Below are 22,320 nucleotides of genomic sequence, written 5' to 3' on the forward strand. Positions count from 1 at the left end.
TAGTCAATGGCTGGGCAATTTTGGAGAAGTTCTCAATAAAGCGCCTATAATAGCCCGCCAATCCGAGAAATTGCCGAATTTCCGTCGGGGATCTTGGGGTTTCCCATTTCTTAATTGCTTCAACTTTGGTGGGATCCATGTGTATTCCTTTTTCTCCAACCACATGACCAAGGAATCGTACTTCCCTAATCTAAAATTCGCACTTAGAGAACTTTGCAAACAACTTTTGGTCTTTCAACAGTTCCAACACTAGCCTGAGATGTCGTTCGTGCTCTTCTTTGTTTTGCGAATAGACTAGTATGTCATCAATGAACACGATAACAAACTTGTCAAGGTACGGCCTACAAATCCTATTCATAAGATCCATGAAGGCAGCTGGCGCGTTAGTTAGCCCAAAAGGCATAACTAAGAACTCGTAGTGTCCGTAACGAGTTCTGAAGGCAGTTTTAGGAACGTCTTCGTCGCGTACCCTTCATTGGTGGTATCCCGATCGTAAATCAATCTTTGAAAAGTACGAGGCACCTTGGAGTTGGTCAAACAAATCGTCTATTCGAGGAAGGGGGTATCTATTTTTGATAGTCGATTTATTTAGTTCTCTATAATCGATGCACATTCGCATTGATCCATCCTTCTTTTTCACAAATAAGACCGGTGCGCCCCACGGTGAGGAACTTGGACGAATGAATCCTTTTTCCAAAAGTTCCTGAAGTTGACTCGAAAGCTCTTGCATTTCAGAAGGTGCCAAGCGGTAAGGTGCTTTAGCTACAGGTGCCGCCCCAGGAATTAGATCAATTCTGAACTCGACTTGTCTTGTTGGGGGGGTCCAGGCAACTCTTCCGGGAACACTTCGGGGTATTCTCGCACTATTGGAATATCCCGAATATGTTTTTCTTCCGAATTCTTTTCCACTACATGAGCCAAGAACGCAAGGTACTTCTTCTTCAGATATTTGTGAATCTTCATGCATGAGACTATCTTCAGGTTCTTGCCTGGTTTCTCTCCTTACACTAATAGGGTTTCGTTGTTTTGGAGGGGCATTTTGACAACTTTCTCAAAGCATCCTATGTCTGCTCGATTCTTGGATAACCAGTCCATTCCTACCACTACGTCAAAGCTTCCGAGTTCCATGGGTATCAGATCAATACTAAAATTTTTACCGGCTAAGTTCAAGGTACAATTAGGAACTATCTCCTTAGCCTTAATTTCATGGCCGTTAGCAAGTTCAATTATGTAAGCATGTTCCAACATTTTTGATTTCAAGTCGATTAGTGATCTAAATTCATGTGACACAAAACTTCTATCTGCCCTAGAGTCAAATAATACTGATGCATAGTGGTTGTTTAGGAGGAATGAACCTGTTACCACCTCCGGGTTCTGGCGGGCCTCTTCCGCCTTGATCACAAATGCTCGCCCATGAGCCTGACCTCCTGGATTTCCACGGTTGTTATGACCTGCCTGGTTGTTGTTGGGGCCCTTGTTTAGATTCGGGCATGCATTCCTAAAGTGGTCCACACTTCCACACTCATAGCACGCCCGTTTACCACCCTTGCGATCCTTATCTATCCTGCAATACTTCGCAAAATGCCCAGATCGGTTGCACTTGTGGCAAATAGGGCAGGCACCCTCATGGTGATAGCTGCATTTCTCACACTTAGGTTTAGGCCCTCGGTATTGCACAGGTTCCTCTGTTTTAACCGCAAAGTTCGTTGCCCTTCTCTTGTTCCTTTCTGAGTTGTCATTCTTCTTCCTTCCAATCTGGCTCTCCGGTTTTCTTTTGTTACTGGTGTTGCTTATGGTCAATATCCCAGCCCTCACTTTATCATTCGTAAGTCGGTGCGCCAGGTCTATAGCGCTATGGATTGAGGTAGGATTTGCTGAAGTAACCATGCCTCGGATTTCGGGTGCCAATCCCCATATGTATCGGTCGATCCTTTTGCTCTCCGGGGTGACCATGTGCGGCACTAGTTCAGCGAGTTCATGGAAACGCACAGTGTAGCCTTCCACATTGGCTCCTACCATGGCATGGTTCCAGAAGTCAGATTCCATTTTCTGGATTTCATCCTTACGACAGTATTCCTTCTTGAGTAACTCTTTAAATTCCTCCCAAGCTAACTGGTTCGCCGCCTCCCTTCCACGGTTTCGGACTTGCGCATTCCACCATGTTAAAGCTCTGTCTTGTAGATGGCATGCAACATAGGGAACCTTGCAGTCATTTGAGCATTTGCTGATGTGGAGTACGGCCTCTATTCCTTCTATCCATTTCAACAATCCCACCGCACCTTCTGTTCCGTGAAACTCCTTGGGTTTGCAAGACATGAAGTATTTATAGGTGCATCCCCTTGTTTCCTCATTACGAGTTCCGCTTCCATCCGTGTTCACAGTAGGTGTAGGGCCTCCGCGGTTTGTCTGACTAGTATGGATTCCCGTAGTGACTTGAGCCACAATGTTAGGGATAGCATCCATCAGTTGTTGTGAGACCAGTTGAGCAATATCGGGAGTGGCATTCTCAGGCTGTGTTTGGCGGGAGCGGGTGTTCCTTCTTGGGGGCATGGTTCTATAACACACAACAAAATTTAAGACGTTACCATCATAAAAAGAAAAATTCTCTCTTTTTGCAAGAAATAAATATAATAAAATATATTTTCAAGAAAGATTTCAAATCATCAAAACAATTTACAGTTTATGAACAATATAAATGCGAAATAACATGGAAATTGAAAGTCATTAAAATAGATTTTCATTCATAGTTTGTAAATAAAAGGTTTAACAAAGCATACTGCTTGGCACTGCAAGCTACAAAAGATACTTCAACCATACTTTTCAAAAGCCATAAGCCAAAGGCATTACATCAAAATACATAGACCAAAGACCATAAAACATAAACCATGACGCTTTGATTCAACCCCAAAACACAATCACCCAGACAAGTGCCACTGCCAGAATCAATGCTAGCCCTCCAGCGATAGCGCTAGTGATCATAGCTCTGATTGCTGTCCTCTGGGCGGAGTATGCATAACCACACACCGCATCCACCACGTCTGACATGTCGGCTATGCTGTGATGATGATAAGCAATCCTACTACGGGCATCATGCAGGTCTCGGGCCATGGCCTCCATGCTGCGTCGCTCCTAGCAAGTCATCCCGGGTGCTCGCATATAAGGCGTCCCTATGACTGGGGGTCGAGGCTGACTAGGCTCGTGACGCTCACTCCTTAGTGCGGGAGGTGCTGGCACGGGTTCTAGATGCTCGAACCTCAACACTTCTCTCGGCATTGGTGCGCTCTTTCTCGCTGTCCTCCTGTGGTATAATCCATAAAGGGGTGGCCGAGGCGTCAGCTGTCACGAAGGCTCGGGTATCGGCGGGGCTGAAGTTTCCTCATTCGGTGCCTGGCTGCTCACTTCCTCTCCAATCTCTGATCCTGTAGACGGATCTTCAGTCGGTTCGGTGCTCGAGTCACGGTTGACTTTCGGGCGCACAGTGACGTAACCAGACTCATCTGCCGATCCAAGTGCTTGAGAGCTAGTGTTTGACATGGCTACGCTGTACACGAGAAACTCTAATGTTTAGATGAATTTTTTAGCCTTCTAGAAAATTTCTATTATGTTTGATGTTTATGTTTATCCTAGGGTGTTGATACCATTCACTATAATCAATTCCGGTTTTGCACTAACTCTTCCTTAATTATACATAGGTGATCAGGCTATGTATAATTAAGGTCCAGTAGGGCATTACCGGAATTACTTATACTAAATGGCATGTTTTATTAACTCAATGGTTATAGTTTAGGCGTCCCTAAGGGAAAGGGGAAGTCGGTATTCTCTATAACCTTAGGCTCTGATACCAAATCTGTCACACCCCGTTAAAGCGGAAACACGAAGAGTGACAGGCTAAGGTCTCATCACAAAGGTAAATAGAAGTACCAACCATAAACATTAAGCGTTTTAAGTTTACATCGCGTACAAAACAAATACATTCAGTTTTCACAATACATAATTTAATACATAGCAAAGGTAACAACTTAAATCATGCTAATGTCTTGTTGATTCAGTGACCGTTCCCTGAAAAGCATGCAAAAACGAGGGTCAACTATAAAATAGTTGGTGAGTTCACAGGTTTATAATAATACATTATTTCAAAAATGTAGTTTATTCTATAAATGTTCCAATTTAGAAGACGATGAATGCCATTGCATTCCGTTCACAACCAACCCTAACGACCGTTCCTGCCCCCATTCCATCATGTCCATGGTTCCCATGATGTCAGTTCATGGAAATATGCACTCGCGGTTTCGGGCGAGTGGGGGCTGTCGACCCCAAATAGCGCTATCCATAAGACCATCGGCTCAAATATGAGTTAATAGGTTGTATCGGTTCTCCGGGGACTTAATCATACAAGTTCATAACACCAAATTCATAATACAAGTTCATACAACAAAGTTCATATCACAAATTCATAGCACAAGTTCATAAAATAATGTTCATAGATATTGTGGCATGCATTCCACCCCAAAACATTAAAAACCGAAAATAGGGGAGTGCGTGAATACTCACTCTGGAAAGTTTGCGGCTCGAGCTTTGCGGGTTGATGTTGGTGAGTGCGAATCCTAATAGCGTCCTACGGAACAAATAGTCTCTAGTGAGATATAATTCACTAAACCATTATCTAAGTCTACTTATCCTACTAGTGGTGTCATTAAGTGCCCAAAGTTTGTTTGGTTCATTATTAGTATTATTGAATTCATGGTGTCTTATATTCAAAAAAAAAATTTCATAAAGGCATGAAAATGAACACCAAAAATTGTAAAACCTTATATTGTGTTTCTACAGGAGGGTATTAGTGTCCAGATATTTTATAGACATTTTTGATGGTCGTTTTATATTTATTTGTAATTTAGGATCAAGTAATATAGAAAATCAAAATAAATTGGTAAACAGTTTCTAAAATTCCCAATTTAATTTTTACAGGTTCTTATAATGTTCCTAAGGTTGAGAAAAATATTGGTTAGGAACTTTGAGTCCAATAACCCGAGATTATAATTTCATGCTCCAATTTAATGAAAAATATGGAATAAATATCAAACAGTGTCCAAAATGTCTGAAAATTTACATGGCTTTCTTATTCTGTGATTATATTCATAATAAAAATTTTAAGATTTTTATACCTTCCGAAAATTATTATTTGGAATTTAAAGCCATTAAATAACTATTTTTATAAATAAATAAGGAATTGGTTCTAGCCCTTGGTATTTTACAGATTATCACGTGCATGTGAGGGCTTTCAAAAGGAAAAATGTTCAAAATTTATTCAGAAGGGAAATAGGGGTATTGAACCCAAACAAGTTAAGAAATGTTGCACATTATAGTGCATTAGATGTAAATGTGGCTGAAGTTCATGAATTTGAGTAGCACATTCTGTGGGGTTTTAAGCCATGAAATTTCAGCCATCATTCATTGGATATGTTAAGTTTATAAACTATTTTTTCCCAGATTTATGGTTGGGTTTAAGGCCACTGATCACGTAAAGTAAAAATGGTGATCACAGAAAAAGAGCTGTTTGCGCAACCATTTTGTAAAAATTGCCAAAAATCCGATATTTAATCTTTTACAGTGAGACCAGTTGGGTTTGAAAGCTAACTCGTGGAACTATCCAATACAAAAAGAATATCAGGATTTGGTTAAGTAATGACCGAGTTATGGTCGTCCAAATCTGAACAAAATAGTCTGGCAGATTGCATGTCTCCCCTGGTTGCTTTGAGTGCATTCTTAGGGCACTTTGACAAGAACAACATGCATGCTTCTGTTAAGGTCCGATTTCTAGCACATGCATGGAGTGAATGAGCATCCAAGATGTACTAGAAATGGTTTAAATGCTTTTGGTAATGCAAGAACACAAAAGAAATGGAGAAGAAGATGTAATACTCGGTTTTGAAGTCACATGAACACATGTGCATCTTTTTCACTCCTTGCATGGGTTTGATCCCGGATTTTCACCATCTCAAACACATGCATTGTGTTATGGTGAGAATCTACAAACCACAAGGGAAAAAGTAAGGATTTCTAGCCATAGAAGGGCATAGAATCCGAAGAGTAGAGAAGAACCATGAAGAAGAGGAAGTAAAATCATGAAACTATGAGGGAGGATTGTGTTGTTTACCTCGGTTTTGATCTTGAGAGAAGCAAGAACACTTCAAGACCTTCTCAATTTCGAAATTATGGCAGAGAATGGAGGATTTTCTGATGTGTAGGAGTGGTCTTGGAAGTGGGAGAGTTTTCTTGGAGAAGGAGTGTGAGATGGAGTGTGTAGGTGGTTCAAATGAGGTGTAATGATGGGTTTTAAGGCATGGGGGAGAGGGAAAAGCCTAATGGACGAAAATTTAAGAGGGATATGGTATTTTTATTGGTATTTGATCAAATAATAAAAGCCTCCCTTGAATTTTTATAAATCTAGATTTTAAATTTTATAAAACTCAAACATTTTCATAATCTCCTAAGGTTTTAATTATTGGGTTTTGTTGAGGTATTTACACTTGGTAATGACTTCCAAAAATTATATTTGTTGACTTAATTTATATAATGATAACCTATTATTTAATTTTTATAAAAATCAATTTATCATATTTCAACAATTCTAACAAGGATTCATAATATGTGATTGTAAGAATTTGATATTCTTGGATTTTACTTTTGGTTCACATTTCGAATCATGAAGTGTATGAATTTGTCATCAACTTTATAGTTGGTTCATATTATGATATAATTTTTGTTCATATTAGCTTGTGATACTTAACCTTGTTAAGCATCAATTTGTTCCAATATGAAATTTTTAGGGTTAATAACCTACCCTTGAGTTGTAATCTATCGAACATAGTTTCATGTTTAGACTTAAGGTTCAGCTTTGGCACTTTACCACTCAGTTGGTTCCTTTACATATCAATGTGATCGTTCAATACAACTAAGGTACACTACTTGTTCCGAGGGATCTATTAAGTCACAAACCTAGTTCAACTTGTAACTATAGAGCCAAGTTAAGTGCACACAAGGAAATGACAAGGTTCTAGATGAGTATTGACCTGAGTTTTGGTGGATGTCACAGTGTGCCTACCGTGCTACTCTTTTGCCTCTGCCCGAGCGGCCATAAGGTCTTAAAAAGAAAGTTGGTCTCTGAAATAGTAGTCTCTTTCCGAATCTCGGGTACGTGAGACGGTAGGGTCTGTAGTAGCGCGCAGTTTTCGAACTCGGTTTGCAGTCTCCCTGTTTTAATCCCCGATGTTCGCGATCTGCCGGGTCTTTGTCGGGAGGGCTCTGTCAGTCGGTCCCCCGTGGTTGAGGTCATAGCACCCTCGTTGGTCTCCACATGGTGATTGTTGTCATTGCCGTCGACTCCAACCCTTGATCACGCTTGCCCAACGGGGCACAGTCCGATGTAGTCGAAACGGTTCGCGGGAACCCTGGCTATACATGGAGGGTTGATTACCTCCGGTTCCGCTTCTAATTCTTCTCATAACCATCCACCATTTCCCTGGTTGGGAAAATAGGGGTCGCCTGGTAAGTAGGATCTCGCTATGTTATACGTGCGAGAATAGGAGTGGAAGAGATAATTAATAGGCGTCTAATCCTATAATTACTTATAGGGGGTGATCCTTATCAGTCACGTCTATAATCACATAGTGCATACCAGTTATACATAATCTGAGATAGAATAGACCTTCGAATAAATGACTCTACTCTAAGTCCACAACCAAACAAGGGACAGGAAGTAGAGCAATAGTCATAGATTCTGAGTCTATGATATCTTTAATTATGTATAACCTTGGCGTATGCACTCAGTCGTTAAAGACCTACAAATAGGGGTCTTTAGTTTTCACATAAGTTGGTTATGGTATTAAAAAATACTCGTATAGTATTTTAATGTTTGACTTATGCTTTTCAATGTTTGTTTGTAGATAGAATTGGTAAGTTTTTAGACTTGTTGCAACGCCACAACCATTCCCGGGCATATGCTAATCACCTCTGGGTTAGACATAGTTGATCAGGCTATGTCATTCCCAGACCTGACTATACATCCCCAAGCCTACTTGTGCCATTCAACAATCATTACTTTTGTTTTGTTCTAGTATGATGCTGACCTTAGTATGTATGCATGCATGTATACTTTTAATAAGAAACTATTTATTTCTAAAAGTATAGTTATTTGAAAAATGTTAAATCAGAGACCTTAGTCCCATTGCATTTATAGCTTGTATATCTTATGTGGTTCGATATACTTAGTTCACTATAAACAATGCTCTGATACCAATCTGTCACACCCCCAAACCAAGGATGGCGGAAACGTCCGGGGGTGGAGGACTTTGTGTATAGTATCACAACAACGAGTATAATAGTGCTCAAAGTAAATACAACCATCATAAATATAATTGAAAAAGTTACACCAAAGTATATGTTTACATGATTCGAATCAATTATATTATGATGACAAAATGTACTGTTTGACAATTTATTGTCCCATCCTCAAAATGCTGTTGGTTTTCCTGTTTCACTGATTTCCTGAGAATACAAGTAGTTTTGAAAAAGTGTCAACAATTAAGTTGGTGAGTTCATAAGAGTTTTGTTTGAGGAAGAAACCGTTTTCCTTGTAAAAGCGATAGAGTATGTTTTCCAGAAAATCCAATATTTTCTTAGTTAAGTGTGGAATGAATGCCCTTATGTTATGCGATAATGAACCCTATAAGGACCCATAGATTCCTTCTATAATCGCCCAGCGTATATAAGTTATATAAAAGTTAAGTTAAATAAACCGTTGAATATAATGGGTCTGCCCTAGGTCCACAACCAGACAAGGAACAGGAGATAAGGCGGGCCCACCATTTCTTAGTCGATTGTGACTAGATTCTTATATAACTCTATCATATACACTTAGCAATTATAGCTGAAGTCTAACAATTCTAGATGAAATAGTTTTGATAGAAATATGATCCGAAGAAAATCCTATATTTTCCTTATAAAAGTTATGTGGTCCTAAATCCCAGGACCGAAAATAAACAAGTATTTTCCATACTTAAAGATATAAAAGTGGTTTTAAATCGGCATAAAACCCTTTTTGATTTGAGAAAAATCCCGTAAACTTTATGTGTTATGTGTTGTCTTTAATCCTAAGACCGAAAGTGTACAAGTATTTTTCCATACTTAAAGTAATTCATGCAAGTTTAAATCGACATAAATGAGTTTGATTTAGAAGTAAACCCCTTTTCAAAGTAAAATTTTCCATGTAAACTTGAAAGATTGTTAACTACCTATGTGAGTCGCTATAACCATACTATGACAAGAAATAACCTGCACAACATTTTTCAGACGCTAAGATACTATGACTCTTGTCACCCGTAGACCTGCAGGTCCCACTGTAGCTAGCAGCAAGGTGTGGGGTGTCAAACCCAATATAGATCTATACACAATTATCACGCTCTCCCTACAAGAGACTCTGGTTATAACTTACAGGAATTGGGATCCCGTACTCGAACGTACGGGGAGAGAATTGCCTCACAACCTAAGTTAACTAGTTTACACATAGTTTGATATTAAAACCTCTTCCGTGGAGGAAGTAAAATCACCTTTTCTGAATAAACTAGTGATATGAAATCCTTAAACTATTACTATTATAGTTTATCACGTAGGATATGAAAAACCCATTTGTTTTTAGAGTAAAACCTTTTTCATGTAGTAAAATCCATAAACTACGCTTATTGAAGTTTATTATATGTGTTCGAAATGAATCAGCAAACTTTATCATGAATGACTAAATTTCAGTTTAAGATGATAAACTAACAAGATAATACATTCGATATTTAGAACTTATGGTTATACACTTTGCTCAACATATTACAAAGTGTTATGAAAGTTATAAGTTGTTAACTAGTTTTTAACCGTTCTGCACTGTTTTAGAAAAATCATACGAAGTCGAAAACTGAATCCCTAAATTCTGAGAGTTCAAAAAATGTGTCTAGTTTATTCATAATTTTTATTATGATTTTTAGAAGTCTTTAACTTGTGTTAAAACGTTCATATTCACAGACTGGTCCGAATTCGTTTCGGAATTGATAGGCAGTTTTGTAAAAATCACCATAAATCGTAGAAAAATCGTATGGTGATGTGCAAGTAGTCATTTTCAATGTATGAACCTGAACTATTTGCACCTAATACAGTTTTGAAAACTAAAATGTTTAAGTTGAATAAAACAGTCCGTGAATGGAGTTAAACTTTTCTGATGAAAGTTGTTGAATGAGTTTAATTGTGTTTTTGGTGTTTAACTTGTATTCCCCCCCCCCCCTTAAAACTTAAGAAAAACATGAAAAGATAGGGGTATGAACTCCCCTTGAGTGATTTCAGTAGATGGATGATGGAGAAAGGTAGTGTTCAACTCAAGAACACTAAGAAGATGCATTGAAGGTTCGAAGATCTAACATGAATGTGATGATGTTTGTGTAAAATATCTATGATTTGAGTAGAAGGAAGTGAAATAATTATATGGAGGATGAATATACTTACCAAAAGTGGAAGAAAAGCTTGGAAGAAGGCCCTTGAATCTCGAATTTTAGTGAGAGAATTGAGAGAGAAAATGTGTTTAATCTTTGGTGGAAGAATGAGAAAATGAGAGAGAGAGTGTTAGGAGAGAGGATAGATTTCAGCCTTAGACAAGGAATGGGGTTGGGAAATGATGGGAAAAGGACGATGAATGACCAGGTATGGTGGGGGGGTGTGGGCTGGTCATGGAGTGGGTGTGGGTGGTTGCTTGTGTCATAAACTAAAGTGAAGTCAACACTCCACCTCAAGATCTTACTTAATAGATTTTATTCTTAAATAAGGATTTCCCTAAAAATATGTTGAATTTATGAATATATGGGATCTTATATGTCAAAATATAAGTTTGGGTGAAAATCCCTCGTTAGAATAATTAAAAACGGGCTTAAAACGGAGTCGTGGTCGAAAATCGGGTGGAAAGTGGCAAATCCGAATTCAGGGCGTGGCTTCGGGTCTTAGCAGCCTTAGAACCGGAGTGGCTTGTCGCTAAATTGGGTCCGAGGGGGAGGGGACTACGGTCCGAGCAGGTACCGCAGGCGGCTCGTCAGGAGGGACTGAAGGTGGGGTCAGGTGCGGTGCTCCAGTTGCGGTATCGGTTCGGCGCTGCGGGTCTTCATCAGCCTCGGTCCTCAGCAGATCCGGCCCGGTCCGATGGCTGCGGCTACTCAAGGGGACTTCGGTCTTGGTTCTTGGGGCTTCGGCTCAAGGAGGGTTTGATCCCTATAGAGGGACTTCGGCCCTAAGAGGCTATTTTCCAAGGTATCACCCCTTTTCGAATGGTTTTTCACCAAATCAAGTGTCGGGATGCCCCAAATGATTAAAAAACTCAAAAGAGGTTTTGAGAGAGATTTGGGAGAGATTTCAAATTCTTGGAGAGATTTCTCATACAGAGAGAGATTTGGGAGAGATTTCACATTCTTGGAGAGATTTCTCATACAGAGAGAGATTTGGGAGAGATTTCACATTTTTGGAGAGATTTCTCATATAGAGAGAGATTTGGGAGAGATTTCACATTCTTGGAGAGATTTCACATTCTTGGAGAGATTTCTCATACAAAGAGAGATTTGGGAGAGATTTCACATACTTGGAGAGATTTGGGAGAGATTTCACACACTTGGAGAGATTTCTCATACAGAGAGAGATTTTAGGAGAGATTTCACATTCTTGGAGCGATTTCTCCTACTTAGAGAGTTTTGGGAGAGTTAGAGTGAAAGAGATTGGGAGAGACTTCTTTTGTGACCTTTTTGAGTGTTTGGATCTGTAATTCAAGGTTCGTAAACCTCGTTAAGTCTTGTTATGATGGTTATATCCCCCCGAGGGTCAAGGAATAATGTTTTATCGAGTAGTTTCATCACTTGCCCTGATTAGGGTTTAAAATTCCCAAACACGTGAAAACTCTAAGTGATACTTTGTATTAAGATTGCGAGTTGTTCGATAAGAAACATAATGGAACCCCTAATATACAAGGGTTAGATGAGTTGACCGGTTTGACTTGTTGACTTTAGTTGACTTTGACTTGGCCAAAATTGACGGTTGTCACAGTTATCACACGAACATCAAGGCTGCTCCATTTGAAGACCTCTATGGCCGGATGTGCAGATCCCCTCTGTGCTGGGCTGAGGTGGGTGACACTCAGTTAGCTAAAGGACGAGTTCCCGACAGCACTCTCACGGGTCCGGAAATCATTCGGGAAACGATAGAGAAGATCGTTCAGATTCGTGAACGATTGAAAGCCTCTAGAGACCGACAGAAAAGCTACGCAGACAAACGAAGGAAACCTTTGGAGTTCCAGGTGGGAGACCGAGTCCTTTTGAAAGTCTCACCCTGGAAGGGCTTGATACGCTTCGGAAAGCGTGGAAAGCTAAATCCAAGGTACATAGGGCCTTTCGAGATTCTCGCTAGAATCGGCCCTGTAGCTTACAAACTCAATCTACCCCGTGAACTTAGTAATGTACATCCTACTTTCCACGTCTCGAACTTGAAAAAGTGTCTATCCGATGAGACTCTCGTAATCCCACTCGACGAAATCGAGATCAACGAGAGCCTCAACTTCGTGGAAGAACCTGTAGAGATCATGGACCGAGAGGTCAAACGAACGAAGCAAAGCCGCATCCCAATCGTGAAGGTTCGCTGGAACGCCAAGCGAGGACCGGAGTTCACTTGGGAGCGCGAGGATCAAATGAAGCTTAAACATCCTCATCTTTTTACTTAGTTATATTGTAATAACTTAGTTGCTTGAACTCTAATTTCGGGACGAAATTCCCTCTAACGGGGGGATGATGTGACAACCCGAAATCTTCATTTGTATAAACTCTACAGTCAAGCACTATAAATAAAAGTCAAATTCATTTCAGTACATTTTTGGCCGGTTTAAAGTCCGTTTGGGTGTTTTTATTTTTATTTTGTCAAACGAACAAATAAAAGGAAGTATCTTTTTAAGAGTGTTGTGTAACAAACAAACAAAATAACACCTTAATTAGGTGTTTACGGCCAAACAAGAGGAGTTTGGGCCGTAAACTCCCTTTGACCATGAACTCATGCATATAGCATGAATTTACTCTTCATTCCTTCATTCTCCAACAAATATACAAACAATCGGGTCTTGGTAGAAGACTACTTTTTACTGGAAAATATAGGATTTTCTACGGAGTATACTATTTACAAACATCGAAATCAGTTATTATACTACATTGTTGTAAACATTTTTATACAAGCAATGACACTAAATACTTATGAACTCACCAGCTTTATGCTGATAAACTCTTTCAAAATAACTTGTATTCTCAGGTCATCAGTAGACAGGTACAGATGAAGCTTTTGAGAAGATGGAGCACATACAAGACTCATCTTTTATTTTGATTACATTTTTGGTGTCTTACATACTGTTCAGAACACGCTTGTATTACAATTATTATATTAATGCAATGGATGTTGTTTGCTTGTCTTTACTATTATGCTTTGTTATGATACTGTACATGACGTCCTCCACCCCAGAACGTTTCCGCCGTTCCGGTTTGGGGTGTGACATGAACTCTGGTCGTGGAGGAATCAGAGGCTCTTATGGAATGTCATCAGGTTTCCGAAGAGGAGAACCTTCATCAATTGGAACTATTCTTGGAGAGGGGATAAGAGGCAACATTGACTGGGTAGCTAAGAATGCATCGACAGCGAGCTTAGTATTTTCTCTAGCCAACTCATGCCTTCGTTGAAGAACATTTTCCAAGGATGATGGCCAGGTAACAGCGGACCATATCCTTTTCTCTTCCTCTTAAAGAACTTAAGCCGAAAATTTTCTTGGAGCTTGAATTCCAACCACGGCATTCGTGATGTACTCAACTTCTTCTTCTTCTTTTTCATCATCTTCTTTGTCAGTAAGTTAGATTCACATTGTGAATTCTGAAAAAAAAAAATTATATACAGTTAAGATTCACAATGTGATAAATTCATTTGTTGATTTTACAAAATTAATTTACGAGTAATCAAAACATTAAAATATTATAAAACTATATGGAAATATTTTCCGATTCACATGTAAATTTCACTTAATTTATGAATGATCAAAGAGTTGAAATAGTAAGTTAGATTCACATTGTGAATGTTAAAATTGAATATTTACAGTGTGACTATGAACTGATCGAGGTTTTTTTTAATCGTTGATATTTATTAATAGAGGACAAAAAATTGAGATTTTTTGTATAATTATTTTTTTTGGATACAAATAAACTTAAATATTGAAAAAAAAAACAACAACAAAACGAAGTGGGTTTTTTTCGTGAAAAAACTTTATTTTTTATATACCAACATGGATTCTCTATGGAAAGAAGACGAAAAATCATAAACCATATTCGGTTTTTTTTTTCGATAAAAAATGTGTCTTAATAAATTAAATAAAAAAAGATGTGAGTTTTATGGTATAATCCGGTGTATGTGCGTCGAATGTACAAGTGTACATCCATTCCCTTGGCCGTTGATCATTATGAATTCCGACGCTCACGATTGGTTCTTTGATTAATAATGGTTCTCTATTGAATTTTTTCATATATATATATATATATATATATATATATATATATATATATATATATATATAGAGGAAGGATCATTTCAAAACTCATATTTTCCCGAGAACCTAAGAACTAAAGGTGGAACGTTAGATAAAAAAAGGGTTAAGATGCGGGATGACATTTTTGTAAATAAGTAAAACACTAAAGAATTAGGGGTATCTTAATTAAATGAGTCAGGGGTATTATTGGAAACAAAAGTATAATTAAACTATATTTTAATCTGTCATCTAAACTAAATTCGCAACTGTCTCTCATAAACCCACGATCTGGTGTCCTCCTCTCAACGACCTTCTTCTCCGGAGCTTCCTTCAATACTCATCTTCGTTGGCATCAGATAATCTACTCAATTTCCTATTCACCTCCTCTGCCGATGATTCACTTATCGAGTGTTTCGATATCCCCAAAAATCAACATCACCGTGTCCAGATTTGGAATTAATCATCGATCCAAATATGATTGTTTTCAGCAATCGATTTTGTCTCAGTTTTTGCCTCCTCATAATCTGTTGAAATCGAATCCCAACGCTAGTTGTAATCTCGATGCAATTTCGTCTAATCACTTTTCAGTTGCTATTGAATTTTTCCTATTTTGATTGAAGTTTAGTGAATGGAGAGAATTGGTTGGACGGAGCATGTGTCGATGCAGTTCTGTCTTTCATAGAGATCGTTCGAAAATGATGCAAATTCTTCTGATATGGCGCATGTGAAAACCACGAAAACGAAGTCGATTTCGATCACGTGTTTGGAGGACCTCCGACGCAGTAAATATACAATTTTTGTGGTGGAAGAATCAAGTCGTCGGATGAGTCTTCCATTAGTTCTCCGCCTGGACTGGGTGAAAAACCGATGTTCGGTGATTTGTATAGTTCGCCAAGAAGACCTACGAGTGATGATTTCTACAACGATATTTTCAGGAGTAGTACTGAGTCTGTTCGCTCGCCGAGATGGTCTTCTCCGACGCCTAGTTCAAGAATATTAAGCCCTTCTCATCGTAAATTTGAGCCTTTCGCCAATTCAATTCCTACTGAATTCAGGTTATTCTCACATCTCCTTCTCTAAATTGATTGTTTCAAAGTACATTAAGTAATAAAATTAGATAAATCACACAATATGCTAAATACAACCACAGACTCAAGGTTTGTTCCAATTTCAGAGAGGTAAAATGATAACATTTCTTAAAATTGAAAGTTCATGCTTTGTTGATCCCAACAGAGGTAAAGTGAGTGTTCCACTTGTTTTTAGGTCGTAGAATTCCGATTGATTTTCATTAGTGATTAGAAAATTACATCTAGGGGAAAAGCCCCACTTGACTTTTCAATTTATGCATAGTTGTTTCAAGTTGCTAACTATATGTGTGTTACCAAGCTAACTTAATAAAAACATATAAACTATGACTTAAATAAGTTATGTCGATAACTATCTTAAAAGTGTTTGAATTGGTGTTATAACTACATGTATTAATGAGGAATAGTCTGTAATTGAAAGGGAAAAAAAAGAAGTGAGTTCGAGAGATTTCTCGGTTAGCAATTGCCAACAGGGGATGAAGTTAGTGTTGTGCTGAGTGGGAATGTTTATAAAGCACGTTGTTGAAATGTAATTTTGAGTAAAATTGCATAACTTATAAGGTTGTTTTGTGGAAAATTAACACGGAGGCATGATTTGATTATGATGATAAACATACTTTGATGGGTGAAATGAACATTTGTGAAAATATTTCTATTGTGGATAAATTGGGTGTTGAGTAAGTGTGATTTTGATATTTAGTAGTTCCTTTAGCCATGTGAAATTCAATGAGATTTTCCATCTTTGTTTTTTATATGTACGAGCTTCTAATTCCACTTGATAACTACATAAAATATATTTTATTTGATTGGTTTTCATTTCACTTCCATTTATGATGAAATGTGAATAATCGATGCAGGTTTATCCTTAACATATAAGTTCAAGAATGCTCATATGTTTAAGGGATTATAAGCTAGAACTGAGGTACCTTCCGTAGTGCACTCAACTCAACCGGTCTATTTTCTAATTTTGGATTCTTTTTGTTTTGCTACTTTCTTACTAAATCTTGCAACTTTTTCTTGCTTGAATGGCTAAACCAACAATTTAAGAATTTTATCCTTCGTATAAGGATTTTGTTATAAAAAAATTATAGGAGAGAAGAGAAAGGTTATTCTTGTTAATAAAAAAGTTTGTAAGATCTTCTAGTTCCTTTCTACTTATATATATATATATATATATATATATATATATATATATATATATATATATATATATATATATATATATATATATATTCCTGCATTTGGGAAGACAGTCTTGATGAGAAATAAGCCAAAATTTTCCCTCTATTCCTTTTTTTCCTTTTAAAAAACTCAAGCACACAAAAAATTATAGGTTCCCACCAAAATTTTCCTTCTTTTTTTTGGAATTTTTGATCTTGTGAATGCGGAGTTTATTTGTAGTCTTGAGATTCCTCAAAATAGTCATCCAAACCATTTATCCTCTACCCCTTTACATGTATCTGAATCTATTTCTATAGAAAAATAGCCTGGCAATTGTTTTGTATTCTTTGCATTTGAAAAATATATAATTAGAGTATTGTGGTCAGACCTTTTCTTTTATCTTAAATTCAACTTTGACATGAATTTTCATATGTATTCTACTCCAGGCATGCTATGAACATTGCAACTTGCGACTCCACATATAGGCTTAAGCAAGTTCCCATGCTTTGTCAAATGTCCTATTGACCAATGGAAACATATTAAATTAATTTTGCATAATTAGTAAGTTGTGTCTTGAAACGCAGTTTTACTGGTAATATCAATGTGCTCTGTTTTTTTCAAGTTAATTATATGACCTTATTTAAGTTTTGTTGATGTGTGTTTTAGAGTAACACACATCGAGGTGGCACAATTGTGCTTTTAAGCTAAATATATGAACTTATTTAAGTTCTATCGATAACTACCTTAAAAGATTGAATTAGAAATGTTGCATATAGATTCAAGTTGACTAATCATTACCAATTTCAGCTGGATGAGTTGGAAGATTTTACATCAATTGTCAAAACATATATATTTAGACTGAATATTACAATGTTTTAACTTTATTTTTATTTTCTTTTTTAGATATTTGTTGAGATGAAAAGAACCTAAACCTCAATGCATTGAGCATATTGCTAATTGTATATCTTCTCAATTGCTTCCTGTAAACAACAAATCAATCATAACGAAAACAAATACTTGAATTCGACAAATGAGAATTAGAATTGGAATTCAAGATTCCATTCCGATTCCTTTGACTTCTATTGACTTTCTTATAGCTTTATTAAATCTTTTGTTTATTCTTAAAGGTTAGATATAATATTATGTTAGAGGGTTATTGAAGGAAGAGACACTCTCTTTCTATTTTGCACTATAAGAATCTAGCGGAGAAAATTACTTGTTGACAGAAAATTGAAAGATGTTACTCATGTTATTATTGATGAGATTCATGAACAATATCAGTTGGCTCTCAAGTATGTTTATGTACTGATTCATATGTAAATCACATGTGAATCACATATAAATTATATATGATTCACATGTAATTCACATATTAATCACATGTAATTCACAAGTGAATCACATATGAATTACATGTGATTCGTATGTAAATCACATGTAATTCACATATGAATCACATGTAATCACATATGCATCACATGTCATTCACGTATGAATCAAATGGAATTTACATGTAAATCACAAGTAAATCACCGGTCTTTTCTGGCCGTAAAAATGGGGATGTCACATTTTGTAGGCACTCTATGCTTTAGAGCAAGAAACAATATGGTATATTGATAGTGCTTGCTCCATGAACATGGCAGGGCATAAAGGACTTTCTGCGAGATCTCAAAATTTCACCGAATGCTGGCTATGTGACGTATGGAAACAACTCCAACTCTCAGATCAGAGGGTATGTGTGACAACCGTCAAAATTCGAGTCGGTTCTAGATTTGACTAGACTTAGTTGCACATATAGGCACTACACATACTAGACTTAGTAACTAGAAGCTAAGTTATAACCTACTAGAAACTTGGAAACAATTAGAATCAATGGACAGTGTACTTAGATTTCACATTGATATGTGAATTCTACATCTACTGAGCTGTAGTGAGTATCCATATTTGGGTCACTCTTTGACTCGAACAACATTTCATGAATCATATACACACATCATGCATTTGACCTAGAAGTAGAAGTTAGGTTAAAGTCTCATAGAAACTTAAGTCAAAGTTGAAGAGTAGGACTAGTATACTTGATTCCTCAATTTCGGTTTGGATCTCGGAACCACTACATAGAATGCCAATAAATCGATAAAAATAAATTACAAACATTATTTTTAACTAGAAAAGAGTTTGAAACTCTATTATAATTTGAAATCTCAGATAATTCAATTTATTTTAATATCCAAATATTTATTAAATCTCAAGACCCTAAAAACCCTAAAAACTCAAATTTATAAACTTTAACACCTAAAAATCCATAAAATTTGGTATGGACTATATAATATCAATTTAAAATAACTCAATTTAGTAAAATATAACCAAGGAGAAATAAAATTTAAGTCGTTAGTATTTAACCTTATTTTCTAAGCCAAAAATCAAGGTTTTGTGAAGGAAAATTAGGATAAGGCACATATTTTATAAAAACTTGATATTTTTATAAAATAAAGTTATATTTTATAAAATTTAAAAGAGGGAGACCCTCTCTCCATTCAAAAGTCGGATTCCTCTCTCTCTCCTCTCTCTCCTTTTCCCAAAACACTCAATCAATTCCCCTCCACACTCCATTTCTCCATACTTCACTTTCTCTCTCACACTCCCTCACTTTATTTTGTCTCTATTCTCTATTCCTCTCTCTAGGAACCACGAAAATTTCCAGAAAACAAGTCCAAGAACACACCTCAAACACAAAATCTTCATCATCTAGTGGTGTTCATTAAGGTAGAACACAATTTCCTTTCATTTTCCTCCATGTTTTCAAGGTTTTTCTTGCATTTCCTTCTTCTTCTACACCTTTCTCTTAGAAAATATGTGTGCATGTTCATTCACTTCAGTTTTGATGATGATGGTGGTAGGATTTCACCCAAAAACAACATGCATGTTGTAAATGGTGAAATCCAAGGACCTAAACCTAAGTCAAGAACATGAAAATGCACTTTTCTACAAGTTTTGGTGGAAAATCACCACATGCACTCTAAGTTTTCTTTCAAAAACGATTTTTGAACATTTCAAACTCATGAATGGTCTTCAAAACAACATGCATGTGATGATCTTCAAGCTTAGATGCTTGATGATCAATGTTTGTTGTTAAAAGCTTTCAAATATGTTCATGAAGGATTTATTTCCAAATAAATATCTAAAACTCCTTTTCTGACAAAATCCGATTTTTACCAGATTCCCACCAACAAAATGAGATGTTCTACAAATTTTCAGAAAATAATTCATTTTTCTCGAATTACTATAATTAATGCAATAAATTAGGGAAATAATTCATATAAAATACTTTCTAAGGTCTATAAATCCTAGTTAAATTCGTGGATGACCCCTATGCTAAATAAAGACTTCTCATTAAGTTTCATGGATTTTTGTTACTGTTTAGCCTGGTTTTGAATTTTCCTTTTTTTAGCCCCAATAAATCATAAAACCACTTTAGGGAACTTGAAAATGCTATATAATAATTTTCGCAGCTCTTACCCTATCATTACGACTTATAAAAATATTTTCAGAATTTTTCATTATGAATTCCTATTTTTCCCCGATTTTTGTGTATATAATGGACTAAAAACAGGAAAAATAGTTCTGCTCATCCAAAATTCATGAACATTTTCCAAAAGACCATAAAATATATTAGAACTCTAAATAAAAATTTTGAAGATTTTTCTATTCAGTATACTATTTTTCTCCTATTTTCTAAGATTAAATACACTTAAATCCACAAAATCGGATTTCAGTATATAAAAACCACATTTGGTATTTTTCCCAGATTATTTACTCTGTAAATGAAGTGTACAAAATTTTTGGTAATTTACTTTAACTGTTTAATAATTATTATTCAATTAATGATTATTTAAGAGGATTAAACAAGGAAAAATAGCAACACTAATTGAAAAATATCTTTTATATTTTTCACAGCTTCTATATATGTAATAACAGTGTTACAAAAATTTTGGACGATTTTGGAAACTGTTTTCTATTTATCTCCATTTTTATTAGAATAAATGCACAAAAATCATAAAATTGGGTTAAACAGTTTATAAATCCTATTTTATATTTTTTCCAGCTTAAGTATGTGTAGTGGCAGTAATATAAGAAGTTTGGGAAATTTTCTTAACTGATTGCTATTTTTCATGAATTTTTATATATTTAGAGAATTAAATAAAAGAAAATTGGTTATACATATCTATAAACCATGAAAATTTATCTGGAAGTCGTTTAATGTAGTTAGAACCAAAATCTGAAGTTTGGTAATTTTTATTAACTTTTTACTATTTTTCCATAATTTTATGATTATTCAAGGAATTAAATGGTGAAAAATAATTAGACAAATCAAAAAGTCAAGAAAATTTATCTTAAGGTCTTTGACTTTAATTAAAACTGAAATGCAAAGTTTGGGAAAGTTTAGAACTAAATTGATTTATTTTTTGAATATTTAATCATTGGAATACCTCTTAAAATGTTAAATATTAACATTTCAATAATGAGAATTTTCCACTTAAATTGTTATATAACAATTCATTCTTTGAAATTTAATTTTCACAGAAAAATGTTTGTAACTTATCAATATTAAATTTTGACACATATTGGCATAATTCTATTGTAGTAGTATGTATAGTAGTGTTAGATTTCGATTAGAGACTCATTAGTGTGTAACATCGTTGTAGGAAAACGATAGTGGTACGAGTGGAGCGTAGTTCAAGGCACCATTTGCATCATCTCAATGACTTGTGAGTATTCACGCACTCCCCTATTTTCAGTTTTTATGTTTTGGGGTGGAAAAGCATGTCCCGGAAAACTATTATTTGTTCGTTGTATTTAAATTGAATTGTATCAAACATGATTGCTATTTTATTGCTATATCTCTCTATGTATGTCTATGCAACACGGAACATGAGAACTTATCGTCTTAAGGCCCTTCCTTACACTTTTCTCTAACCATGAACTCTTTGAGCCAATGGTCATTGTGGATAGCGCTATTAGGAATTGACAACTCCTCACTCGCCCGATTGCTGGAGTGCATGATACCATATAATCTATGGAACGATAAACATAGATCTTGATAGGGCTTCAGTCATAGGCTTGGTTGAGAACTCATTGTTTGCTCATACACATACAAACTTGTTACTTATTATGGCAATAAACTCGTTTATCAATTATAGCAATCAACTTTGTTTCTCATTACAACAACGAACTTTTATTACTGAAAACTTATATACATGTTTTAGCAATGAAATTGTTTGCTCCTTGTAGCAACAAAATTGATTGCTCATTTTAGCAATGAAACTTGTTTACTCGTTTGAGTAACGAACTTTATCTTCCATGAGGATATGAATGTTGCATCTTATTTGGGCAACATACTTTATCTCTCATGATGATAAAGAACTTTATTTTTTTTACAAACTTATTTACTCATTTTAACAA

The 22,320-nt window shown here is 36.1% G+C and overlaps 1 protein-coding gene and 1 long non-coding RNA gene across 3 annotated transcripts; one reads left to right on the plus strand and one right to left on the minus strand.

The window, feature by feature from the left end:
- Nucleotides 1–1,002: 1,002 nt before the first annotated feature.
- Nucleotides 1,003–2,550, minus strand: LOC145104932 (uncharacterized). Its single transcript, XM_079042091.1, has one exon. It carries the CDS (start codon nt 2,548–2,550, stop codon nt 1,003–1,005), a length of 1,548 nt encoding a protein of 515 aa, XP_078898217.1.
- A 12,331-nt stretch (nt 2,551–14,881) lies between these two features.
- Nucleotides 14,882–21,770, plus strand: LOC145107255 (uncharacterized). 2 transcript variants are annotated; one of them, XR_013707784.1, is made up of 3 exons: nt 14,882–15,669; nt 16,557–16,621; nt 18,504–21,770. It is a non-coding gene; the product is annotated as an uncharacterized LOC145107255 (long non-coding RNA). The 2 variants fall into 2 exon arrangements; XR_013707785.1 differs by lacking the exon at nt 16,557–16,621.
- The last annotated feature ends 550 nt before the right edge of the window (nt 21,771–22,320 follow it).

This window comes from Lactuca virosa, chromosome 4 (assembly GCF_052849685.1).
Source record: "Lactuca virosa cultivar CGN04683 chromosome 4, Lactuca_virosa_CGN04683_v6, whole genome shotgun sequence".
Classification (NCBI taxonomy): Eukaryota; Viridiplantae; Streptophyta; class Magnoliopsida; order Asterales; family Asteraceae; genus Lactuca; species Lactuca virosa.